The sequence below is a fragment of the Carcharhinus amblyrhynchos genome, chromosome 23, assembly GCF_965287045.1.
Source record: "Carcharhinus amblyrhynchos chromosome 23, sCarAmb.v2.hapA, whole genome shotgun sequence".
Lineage (NCBI taxonomy): Eukaryota > Metazoa > Chordata > Chondrichthyes > Carcharhiniformes > Carcharhinidae > Carcharhinus > Carcharhinus amblyrhynchos.
Window position 1 is genome coordinate 8,938,053 of NC_137346.1, and position 12,607 is coordinate 8,950,659.

General features: G+C 47.4%; 1 protein-coding gene across 1 annotated transcript in view; it reads left to right on the forward strand.

Moving 5' to 3' along the window:
- LOC145357573 (multidrug and toxin extrusion protein 2-like) overlaps nucleotides 1-11,637 on the forward strand; it is a 29,312-nt gene extending 17,675 nt beyond the window's left edge. Inside the window, exons 10-15 of the mRNA XM_080211049.1 lie at nucleotides 812-920; nucleotides 3,731-3,806; nucleotides 4,543-4,615; nucleotides 7,716-7,848; nucleotides 10,307-10,401; nucleotides 11,494-11,637. Coding sequence (XP_080067175.1) covers nucleotides 812-920; nucleotides 3,731-3,806; nucleotides 4,543-4,615; nucleotides 7,716-7,848; nucleotides 10,307-10,401; nucleotides 11,494-11,637 — 630 coding nt within the window. The remainder of the gene's footprint in view (nucleotides 1-811; nucleotides 921-3,730; nucleotides 3,807-4,542; nucleotides 4,616-7,715; nucleotides 7,849-10,306; nucleotides 10,402-11,493) is intronic.
- The last annotated feature ends 970 nt before the right edge of the window (nucleotides 11,638-12,607 follow it).

Here is a 12,607-nt window from a genome sequence, read left to right on the forward strand (position 1 = left end):
GACATACTTTAATTTCCTTTATCGTTTCAGTTGTCCACTTCTAAATCTCGCTTTCCATCTCGTTTATCCCCCGCACCTCATTAGGACCATCTGTCATATTCCTCAGGTTGTGCTTTGCACCTTGGTTCCGTCACTTACACAGTCTGATCTCTCAATGGACACTATTAGCACCATTCTCAGCCTATATCACCACCATTGGCATTCCCTTTGTACTTTTGTCTATGACATCTTGATCAATTGCAAAACTCCCCCCCACCGCCACCCCCACCATTGGGCACCCACATCCCAGCCCACACTCACTACATGCCATCTACCACCCAGCAGGGCAAGGGCATCAGGCACAAGGGAACATCGCCTCCTGCAGCTCATAGAACATAGAACATAGAACATTACAGCGTAGAACAGGCCCTTCGGCCCACGATGTTGCGCCGACCAGTTAAAAAACAATGACCCTCTAACCTAAACCAATCCCTTCTCGTCCATAAACCTATCCACGGATCTCTTAAACGCCCCCAAACTAGGCGCATTTACAACCGCAGCAGGCAGGGCATTCCAATCCCTCACCACCCTCTGGGTAAAGAACCTACCCCTGACATCCATCCTATAACTACCCCCCCTTAATTTAAAGCCATGCCCCCTCGTGCTAGCTTTCTCCATCCGAGGAAAAAGGCTATCACTGTCCACCCTATCTAAACCTCTAATCATCTTATATGTTTCCTCCCCAATTCACACACCGCCATGACTGAGGGCTACATCTCCACACATTTTGCCCCTTTTTCTAAAAAGAAGTAATTTTTTTCCCTTTTTGCAGACTCATGTTGGGATCGGGATGGCAGCGGGGGTCCGTGTGGGCATGGCGCTGGGTGGAGGGGATCCACGGCAGGCCAAGATCTCTGCAATGACCGCCATCGTTTCTGCTGGTCAGTGATAATGTGGACATGTGCGTCAGAGCTGTGACTCACACATTGGCTTTGTGCGTATACCTGTCTGCCTGTGTGTGTGTGAGTGTGTGTGTCTGCCTGTGCTTGTGTCTGTGTTTGTATATGTGTATTTGTGTGTTTGTGGGTGCCTGTCTGTCTGTCTCTGCATGTTTCTCCATGTGTCTGTTTGTGTATCCATCTATGTTTATCTGTGTGTCTGTGTGTGTGTGTTTGTGTGTGTGTATCTGTATGTGCTTTTGTGTGTGTGTGCGTGTGTGTCTATGTGTGTGTGCCCATCACTGTGTGTGTCTGTCTGTGTCTAAATGTATGTGTGTGTGTGTCTCTGTGTTTGTCTCTGTTTGTGTCTTTGTGTGTGTGTGTGTGTGTGTGTGTTTATGTGTATGCCTCTGTTTTGCTCTCTCTCTCTCAGATTCTATGGGTTGGATTTCCCAGTAGCTGTGGTTTTGGGCTCTTTCTGGCTCCTGAACCCACAGCTCTCTCTGGGGGATTGTCACAGAGGTCTCTCTCTGTAATTGCTACAGTCCCCTGTCCAAGTGAGGTGCTGGGTGGGCTCTTGAAGCTGAGTGACCGATCAGAGGCATCCCTGTTTGAGAGAAGCAGCTATGAACAGAGAGGGAATTTCAAAATGGGGGCACTCTCTCATCAACGTTTTTAAAAGGAACTTTCATTAATAAATGGATCTTTTAGCCTAGGGGGTGGAAACCTGCTTCCAGAGCTGCTTGTGGTTAATCCGGCACGCATGTGGGTAGGGAGGGAGGGGTGTGTGTGTGTGTTTGTCTTTCTGTGTCATAAAATTATAGAATTCCTACAGTACAGAAGGAGGCCATTCAGCCCATTGAGACTGTACCGACCACAATCCCAGCCAGGTCCTAATCCCATAACCTCATACATTCACCCTGACACATGGCGAATTAACCTAACCCACCCATCTTCGGACTTTTGAGTCATTTTGTGAGGCCCTTCTCTCTCTCTCTTGGGTTCATCTCCATCTCCCCCCTTTCTCTTCCCTTCTCTCTCTTGCCTCGTGTCCCTCTTTCTTCTACCTCTGTCTTTTTTTCATCTCTGTTCATTTCTGTTTAATGTCTCAAATTGCTCTACCCTGCTGTTCATTTATAAATAACCCTTGACCCATGACCCTTGACTTCCCTTGTCAATCAAAGCTCTGTGTAACTCGGCCTTGAATCTGTTCAGTGATCCAGGCTCCACTGCTTTCTGGAGGATAGAATTCCAACATTGGTGAAATTCCTCCTCATCTCCATCCTAAATGGGAGACCCCTTATTCTGAAACTGTTCTAGAATCCTGCATGAGAGGGAACACGCTGTCAGCACCCACCCGGTCAAGTCCTCTCAGAGTCCCTGTTTTGTAGAATCCCTGCAATGTGGAAGGAGGCCATTCGACCCATCGGATGGGAATTTCCAGCGTGCTTGCCCCAAGGTTGGAAAATCCCGCCCAAGGTCAATGGACCTTTGCATGGTCCCTGTCCCACCCGCTTCGATTCCTGTGGGAAAATTCCGCCCATTGGGTCTGCACCGACCCTTTGACAGAGCTCCTTACCCACGTCCCCCAACTTATCCCTGTAACCAGATGTATTTACCCTGCTAATCCCCCTAACCTACACTAAGAGACACTCTAGCATGGCCAATCCACCTAACCCGCACATTTTTGGAATGTGGAAGAGAACCAAAGCATCTGGAGGAAACCCACACAGACACGGGGAGAATGTGCAAACTTCATACAGACAGTGACCCAAGGCTGGAATTGAACCCGGGTCCCTGGCTCTGTGAGGCAGCAGTGCTAACCACCTCTTAAACTCTGATAAGTCTAACCTGCTCAGCCTTCCCTCATAAGATGGGCAGCACGGTGGCACAGTGGTATTAGCTATGAGGAGAGGCTGGAGAAACTTGGTTTGTTCTCACTGGAATGACGGAGGTTAAGGGGGAGACCTGATAGAAATCTACAAGATTATGAGGGGCACGGACAGAGTGGGTAGTCAGAAGCTTTTTCCCAGGGTGGAAGAGTCAATTACTGGATGGCACAGGTTTAAAGTGTGAGGGGCAAGGTTTAAAGGGGATGTATGAGGCAAGTTTTTTATGATGTAGAGATGCCGGTGTTGGACTGGGGTAAACATGGTAAGAAGTCTCACAACACATCAAGTTTTTACAATGATGCTAGAAAACAGACAAGACAAGACTTGAATAACAGGTTAGCTGCAAAGACTTGCATTCTAATCAGTATTCTGGAAACTGTGTGTGTCTTTATATGCCTTTCTCTGATCACACACCTGACAAAGGGATAGCGTTTCCAAAAGCTTGTGGGTTTACTATCAAATAAACTGGTTGGACTTAAACCTGGTGTTGTGAGACTTCTTACTGCATGTTTTTTACACAGAGGGTGGTGGTTGCCTGGAACCCGGAGCCGGGGGAGATACTGGAAGCAGATACGATAGTATCTGTTCAGGTTTTAAGGGGCGTCTTGACAAATACAGGAATAGGATGGGAATAGAGGGATATGGTCCCCGGAAGGGTAGGGAGTTTTAATTCAGTCGGGCAACATGGTCGGTGCAGGCTTGGAGGGCCGAATGGCCTGTTCCTGTGCTGTAATTTTCTTTGTTCTTTGTTCTCTTTGTGCATCTTGTGGGCATTTTTGGACGGGTTGGGGTGTACACTCCACCCTGGGTAATCTATACTGTGTCAATGCTGTAGTTTTGGAACCAGTGTTGTGTATTGCTGTGTATGGTGATGTGTACCGTGTCTAACTGCTGCCTGTTTAAAGCATTCTCTTGTAACAGGTTGTGTGGCACTGGTTCTCATGACGTTGCTTCTGGGGCTTAAGGATGTCGTGGCAAAGGTCTTCACCAGTGACCGGTTAGTAACCTTTCCCCCGTCCGAATAATGAAGAAAGGGAGCGAGGATGTGGAGCTGGGAATTTTCTCCTGAAGGAGGTTGAAATATTGCCTCTGGGGGTCTGAAGTGTGAGCCAAGGCCCCCCTCTCTCCCACCCCAGGGTTAAGTCCAACCAGTTTATTTGATAGTAATCACACAAGCTTTCGGAAACACTGTTCCTTTGTCAGGTGTGCAGAAGGTTCTGACCAGAGAAGGGCTTATAAAGACACGTAGTTTATTCCCCACCTCTAGTTGCCCTTGAGAAGGTGGTGAGGAGCTGCCTTCTCTAATTGCTGCAGTCCATATGCTGTGGGTTGACCCACCAGTCAAGATGGTGAGTGGCTTGGAGGGGAACTTGTGTTCCCATGTGTCTGCTGCCCTTGTCCTTCTAGATGGAAGTGGTTGTGGGTTTGGAAGGTGCTGTCTCAGGATCTTTGGTGAATTGCTGCAGTGTATCTTGTAGATGGCACACACTGCTGCTACTGAGTGTCGGTGGTGGGGGGAGTGGATGTTTGTGGATAGGGTGCCAATCAAGCAGGCTGCTTTGTCCTGGATGGTGCTTGAGTGTTGTTGGAGCCGCACCCATCCAGGCAAATGGGGAGTATGTGCAACGGAGAAGGTTCCAGCTCTTTGGGAGACAAGGGATGAGAACCGTGAACACAAAATCACGTTTTCTGATGTTTCAGTGTTTTTAACACCTTTCCTCTCTTGCAAACAGACAAATTATCAAATTGGTTTCCAAAACGATCCCAATCCTGGCTCCTGTCCACCTGTCTGACGCAATAGGCTCGGTGAGTGACATGAACATGTGTAGAAATTGGAGAACGCTGCTTTGAAGTTACAGTCCCCACATGGTTACATCCCCAGACAGGGCAGGAGACAAGTATCCCCAACCTCCGCTCAGATTAACTTTACCACCCGCATCCGGTTTTAATTATAAGTTGACCAAAAATCCCAGCATGCTTAGCTCTGAGCCAGAATAGCCATTGTGAAAACACTATTGTTGTTAAATCATTGCTGTGGCCATTCTTTCTCTGCCTATGGGTCCAAGCAGGTAGGCCCCTCGGAGTGGAGGGAAGGCCCCTCATTGGGATGCCCTTGTTCAGACCCCCTCAGGGAGTCACCTCCGTGAGGCTGGCTGCTGCCCCAAGTGGTGGGATGTACTGCCATTGGCAAAATGAAGGGCAAATGAAGTCTCCGCAAGGACGGTGACTGGTCTCACGATTCTAGAAGGACCAGCGTGGCAGGGGCTTTCTCACAAAATCGTCCACAGTTGAAGCTTTAAGCATGTTAATTGGTTGCCTGCCTGTGTTCAGCTCTGCACTCTGTGGGGCTGTGGGAAATTTCCTCAGAAGTGGGAAGGTGTCGCGGATGCATCTCAACACAACATCCAGCATTCCTGCTTTCCAACAGCAAGACCTGTAAAATTCTACCCTAACGTTTAAAAAACCAGCCACCTCTGTCTTAAATACACTGAGTGACTGAGAATCCACAGCTCTCTAGAGTAGGTTCGATTTGATTTTGAATTTGATCTGATTGCATTTTTTATTATTACATAAAATAAAAAGTAAAGTTTATTTATTAGTGAAAAGTAAGGCTTACGTTAACACTGCAATAAAGTTACTGTAAAATTCACCTAGTCGCCACAATCCGACACCTATTCAGGTCAACGTACTTAACCAGCTTGTCTTCTGGACTCTGGGAGGAAACCGGAGCGCCCGGAGGAAACCCACGCAGACACAGGGGGAACATGCAGACTCCACACAGACAGTGACCCAAGCTGGGAATCGAACCCGGTGCTGTGAAGCAGCTGCACTAACCACTGTGCAACTGTGCCGCCTATGTATTCGTATACGGTGAAAAGTATTATTTCTTGCGATCAATACATCCTGTTCATAGAGAAGGAAAGGAGAGGGTGCAGAATGTAGTGTTACCGTCATAGCTGGGGTGTAGAGAAAGATCACCTTAATGCGAGGTAGGTCCATTCAAAAGTCTGACGGCAGCAGGGAAGAAGCTGTTCTTGAGTTGGTTGGTGCGTGACCTCAGAGTTTTAAACCTTTTTCCCAACGGAAAAAGGTGGAAGAGAGAATGTCCAGAGTGCGTGGGGTCCGGGATGGGGGAATGAATGAATTCATAGATTGACACAAAGTACTGTCATTCCTGCTCACAGGATATCCCAGTGTTTTTCACACAATGAATTATTTTCTAAGTTACGGTCAGCATTATTTAGCTGATTTGACGTCCAATTTGTGCCTGTTCCAGACTCCACAAAAAGTGATGTGGTAAATTATTAATCCGTGTGATTTTTACTTGAGGTTGAGGAATACGCATTGCCCTTGAGAACTCTCTTGCTCCTTTTCAAGCAGGGATCTCCCTGAGACTGTAGACGTGGCAGTCAAATTATGGGTACCTCATCAAAAGAATGGTACCTCCAACAATGTAGCACTCCCTCAGCAGTGCACGGAGTTGTCAGCCTAGATCCCTAAACTGGGGCTCGAATCCATCACCTTCTGAATTAGAAGTTAATCAGTGAAAGCTCCCATGAGTTTTAACTGTACGTTTGATAATTTCTCCTTATTAATTCATGGGACATGGGTGTCGCTGGCTGGCCAGCATTTATCGCCCATCCCTAGTTGCCCTTGAGAAGGTGGGGGTGAGCTGCCTTCTTGAATCGCTGCAGTCCACGTGCTGTGGGTTGACCCACAATGCCGTTAGGGAGGGAATCCCAGGATTTTGACCCAGCGACTGTGAAGGAATGGCGATATATTTCCAAGTCAGGATGGAGAGTGGCCTGGAGGGGAACTTGCAGGTGGTGGTGTTCCCATGTATCTGCTGCCCTTGTCCTTCTAGATGGAAGTGGTTGTGGGTTTGGAAGATGCTGTCTAAGGATCTTTGGTGAATTGCTGCAGTGCATCTTGTAGATGGTACACACTGCTGCTACTGAGTGTCGGTGATGGAGGGATTGAATGTTTGTAGGTGTGGTTCCAATCAAGCGGGGCTGCTTTGTCCTGGATGGTGTCGAGCTTCTTCAGTGTTGTTGGAGCTGCACCCATCCAGGTAAGTATGTCACAGTAGACTGTTCAACTGTAAAAGCCAAACCAATAAGCCTGGCACTGCCCTTATTTGATCTCTGTGCGTGGATAACTCTGACCAGATGGTGTAAATGCTCTGGAGTTATAGGAATTAGAGGCAGACAATTCCTTATATGGTCAGCCTTGGTCTTTGGCACAGATTCCAACTGGAGGTGAGATACTGGCCCATTTACTCCCCACTGTCATTCATTTTGTGTAGAGTGGGTCTCTTATAGAATCCCTACAGTGCAGAAGGAGGCCATTCAGCCCATCGAGTCTGCAATGACCACAATCCCATCCAAGCCCCAACCACACAACACCGTGTATGTACCCCAGCTAGTCCCCTGGATACTGAGGGGCAATTTATCATGGCCGATCCACCTAACCCACACATCTTTGGACTGTGGGAGGAAACTGGAGCACCCGGAGGAAACCCACACAGACACGGGGAGAACGTACAAACTCCATACGGACAGTGACCCAAACCGGGAATCGAACCTGGGTCCTTGGCACTGCGAAGCAGCAGTGGTAACCAACTGTGGCACCATGCTGCCCTTCTCTTTGGAGTTCAGAATAAATGAGTGGGGATCTCACAGAAACAGAGAAAATTCATTATGGAGTCAACGTAGAGGGTTAGCCATGATCTTATTGAATGGTGGAGCAGGCCCAAGAGGCAGTATGTCCAACTCCTGCTCCTAATTCTCATGTCATTACCAATAACTTGTATTCATTTCAACTCTGTAGAAATGGTTTCCCTTTGCTCGTTCCAATTGCAATATCTCACCCCTGAAACCTTCTCTGCTCTTGTTCCCCTCTGCAGGGGGTAGCCAGTGGCATTGTTCGAGGAACAGGGAAGCAGAAGATTGGAGCGATCGCTAATCTGGTTGTTTTCTACGTTGTCGCGATCCCTGTCGGAATTTCGCTGATGTTTGCAGCCAAGCTTGGAATCCTCGGTGAGCCCTTGGACAGCACAGCTAATTTTTCCTTAAAAGTTATCCCAGTAATTTTGGGGGGAACGATTACCATGGTGACTACACATTTGGAAGAAGATTCGGTCAGTGAGGTGTGAGCTCTCACCGTTTTCCTCATGAGTTTGATGAACTGACTCACATTGTGGACTCCCGGAACGCCAGGAATAATGTATGGCTTCTTAGCTCTCTTCAGTTTTTAAATATGGCTTCCTAAGGCGGGGGTTCCAAACCCTTACATAAGCCCCCACCTCCTTCTGTCATCATGTGCCCTATCATAGAGTCATAGAGAAATACAGCACAGAAATAGGCCTTCGGCCTATGCCAACCCCGGTGCCCTCCCAGCTAGTCCCAGTTGCCCGTGTTTGGCCCATGTCCCTCTAATCCTTTCCCATCCAACCAAATGTTTTTTAAATGTTGCTATTGAACCTGCCTCAAACACTTCCTCTGGCAGCTCATTCCATACACCCCCCTCTGCATAAAGAAATTTCCCCTCAGGTCCCTTTTTTTAATCTCTCCCCTCTCACCTTTAACCTATATCCTTGAGTTTTCACTTCCTCTTCCCTGGGAAAAAAATTCTGGGCGGGATTTTCCCATCCTTAGGAATCGACGTGTGCAGGACACGGACCATGCAAAGGTCCATTGATCGGGGGCGGGAATGTCCGGCCTTGGGCCGAGTATGGCTGGAAGATCCCACCCAATGTGAGTTCATCCTATCTCCACCCCTCATGATTTTATACCTCAATAAGGTCAACCCTCATTCTCCTACATTCCCAGTGAATAAATCCCTAGCCTGGCCAACCTCTCCCTATAACTCAGGTCCTGGCAACATCCTTGTAAATCTTCTCTGCGCTCATTCCAGTTTATCAATGTCTTTCCTACAACTGGGTAACCAAAACTGCCCACAATACTCCAAGCTCAGCCCCACCAACGATTCATACAACCGTAACATAGCGTCCCAACTCCTGTACTCAACGCCCTGACTGATGAAGTGTGCTAAATGTCTTTCCCACCGCTCTGTTATACGTAGAACCAGTCAGGCATGTGGAACACAAGTGGAAAGCCATCAAAATAATCAGGCCACTTGTGGAGAATTGATGAGTTGGTGACGGTGGGATGCTATCGGTTAACTCCCCCGTCTTGCTGCTGGAGTGGATGGAGTTCAGTCATGACACCTGCCCTTTCCCTCTTCATTCATCCTTGGGAGTGGCCACATTGCTCTGTGGGTTTGGAGTCACATGTAGATCAGACCAGGTACAAATGGCAGATCTCACCCCCCCCCCCCCAACGAGGCAATTGCTCTGGAGAGTGCGGAGGAGGTTTACAACAATGTTGTAAACAATACTACAATAATGAAGTGTAGCTATGAGGAGAGATCGGAAAGGTTGGGGTTATTTTCCTTGGAACGAAGAAGGCTGAAGGTTGACTTGATAGAGGTGTACAAGACTGTGAGGGGAAGAGATAGAGGGGGGCAGGATAAAATTACTTCCCTAGGTAATGAATTTGAGAAATAGGGGACATAGATTCAAGATAGGTGACAGTCGGTATGGAGGGGACGCGAGGAAGGTTTTTTTTAAACGCAGAGGGTGGTGGGTGCCTGGAATTCACTGCCTGAGTGGGTGGTGGAGGCAGAGACCCCAAGCTTTTTCAAAAAGTACCTGGATCTGCACTTTAAGTGCTGTGAGCTACAGGGCTGTGGATCAGGTGCAGGAAAGTGGGATTAGATTGTAAGCTCGGATGTCCTTGGGCTGGTATGGACAAGATGGGCCAAATGGCCTCCTTCTTTGCTGTAACTTTTCTATGGTTCTAAGGAACGTTAGTGAACAAAATGGGTTTTTATAAAAATGCAGTATCTTAGAATCCCTACAGTGCAGAAGGAGGCCATTTGGTCCATCAAGTCTGCACTGACTACAGTCCCACACAGGCCTAACCTCAAGCATTCACTGTAGCTAGTTTCCCTGACACTAAGGCCAAGATTAGCACGGCCAATGCACCTAACCAGAACATCTTTTGGACTGTGGGAGGAAACCGGAGCACCCGGACAAAACCCACGCAGACACGGGGAGAACGTGCTGACTCCTCACAGACAGGGACCCAAGCTGGGAATCGAACCCGGGTCCCTGGTGCCGTAAGGCAGCAGCGCTAACCACTGTGCCACCATACCGCCCCATTCAGTTTTATGAACATTATTAATAAGACCAGCATTCTATTCCAGATTTATTAATTTAATTTAAATTCTCCCAGGGGACATAGTGCGATTTGAACTCAAGTCTCCAGATCTCTCAGTCAGGTCTCTGCATTACTAGTCCAGTAATGTTACCACTGTGCCATCATCCCCATAAGTATTGTTTCCCCTGGCATCTTCCTGTTCTGTGTAGTTGGACAGCTGCACCAGGTACCCACAGAGTATGTTAGAAAGTATAGTTCTTGTTGTTTCTTCCAGGTCTTTGGACGGGACTGGCAATTGGTACTTTTCTGCTGTCAACCCTCCTCTTGACAGTGATCTTCAAGATGAACTGGAACCGAGCTGCAGAAGAGGCAAGAGATTTATTCCACCATCAAATCTGGTGGCGCCCCTGTTGGGGTGCTTCAGTGTGGCATGTTTGAGTCATGTTTAGAATTGGAAAGGAAGTCAAAAAGATAAAGTCCCACCTTGAATCACACACAGCTGTTTTGTCCTCTCCCAGAGTTCCCTTGGTGGTCAAGTACATTTGCCCACACCACATTCAACCTGGGAGATGCCCAGGAATGGTCCCAGCTCATGGTAGATGGTGGTGGTGGGGGGTGGGGTGGGTAGTGGGGCTTTGCTAGAAGTTGGGCTCACCAACCCTAGGAACAAGTGCGGAGATTGCCAGATGCTGAGGCAATCTGGTTGGAAGTGCCTCAGCATTTTATTAAAGTTATTAAATGAATAAAACTAATAAGAGCCCTAATGCCCCCCCCCCCAAAATTCCCTTTGCTCTATCCATTCCAACCATCTAGTATCCACCATGAAGATCTCAGGAATCCTGCTGACCTAAAATAACGTTATGTGTCAATAGATTATGTCACTGTATGGAAAAAAAATCATTCAATACATTGACATTCCTTCAAATAATCTCTTATGAACACAAACATTTCTATTACATAATCACTTGGAGCTGTCAATCAAACTGCTCACTTAATAGGCACCTTGCTTTGATAATGTTAGGTTATAAAATCAATCATGAAGCACAAATCCTGTAATGGTAACCCTCAGGCTTATGTCAACAGAGTGAAATAGCAAGTGGTGATTTTTTAAAAAAGCCCCACATTTTTGACAAATTTAAAACCAGCAGAGCTAAATCTCTTGACATCTTTAACACTTTCAGTTAGTGGTTGAGCAAAGGCAATACCTTTAAAGGGGAAGGTCAATCGACTTGAGGAAGAAAAGAATAGAGGGTTATAATCAGAGGGTGGGATGGTGAAAGATTGGAGGAAGCTCATGCAGAGCAGAAATAGCATGGAGCAGTCGGACTGAATGACATCTTCCTGCGTTTGACATCCTACACGATGAACCCAAGCCCGATATATGGGCAAACAGCTCGAGGGCTGAATGGCCTGTCTCTGATTTTGTATGTTTGCAATTGGCTCAGTGTAGGATTATTCTAGGTGTATGCACAGAACTGGGAAATCCCATTGGCTGCTCGAGATAAGGGACAAGTGGTCTGTAACATCCTGAGCGGTGTTACCTGGAGACTGATATTGGAGAGCCGGACTGTGGGAGCTACCATCACAGACCCGAGTCCTGGGTAATGGTTCAATGCTGGACATATGTTTTTAGTCCTTATCCTTTATCCTGTGTGTGAAACGACAGTCTGTCACTGTTGTACGTTGTCAGAGTGATTAGAATACAATACACCCATGGGTGAATGGTGGGATTGGGTGTAATGCTAATTTTATATTCCTCCCGATTTTAGCTTCCATTTGGTGTATGAATCTGTTATCTCCCATGCAGAACGTTCGCTCAAAATTACCCCCCAAGTTAAAGTTTATTTATTAGTCACAAGGAAGGCTTACATTAACACCGCAATGAAGTTACTGTGAAAATCCCCAAGTCGTCACACTCCGGCGCCTGCTCGGGTACACAGAGGGAGAATTTAACATGGCAAATTCACTTGACCTGCACATCTTTGGACTGTGGGAGGAAACCGGAGCACCCGGAGGAAACCCACGCAGACACGGGGAGAATGTGCAGACTCTGCGCAGACAGTGACCCAAGCCGGGAATCGAACCCGGGTCCCTGGCGCTGTGAGGCGGCAGTACTAACCACTGTGCCACCGTGCCCGCCCCAGTTAAATACTTATTAAGCATGAGAAGTGCTCGTGGGGATATTGTGGGTTGCTGAACTGCCAAGTGTGCAAATTTAACCATTAACTCCAGTAACATTTTCCCTCAGGCTCAAGAGAGAACAGGTCTGAGGAAGGAAATGGATCCCAACATCGTGGCGGAAATCGATTCCTCCGCCTATGGTAATTTCTTCTTTCTTTATTCTTTCATGGGATGTGGGCATCGCTGGCTCATTTGTTACCCATCCCTAATTGCTCTTGAGGGGACAGTTAAGAGTCAACCACATTGCTGTGGGCCTGGAGTCACATGAAGGCCAGATTGGGTAAGGATTCCCTTCCCTAAAGGACATTGGTGAATCAGATGGGCTTTTATGGCAATCGTTTCATGGTCATGATTAGACTTTTAATTTCAGATGTTTGATTGAATTTAAATTCCA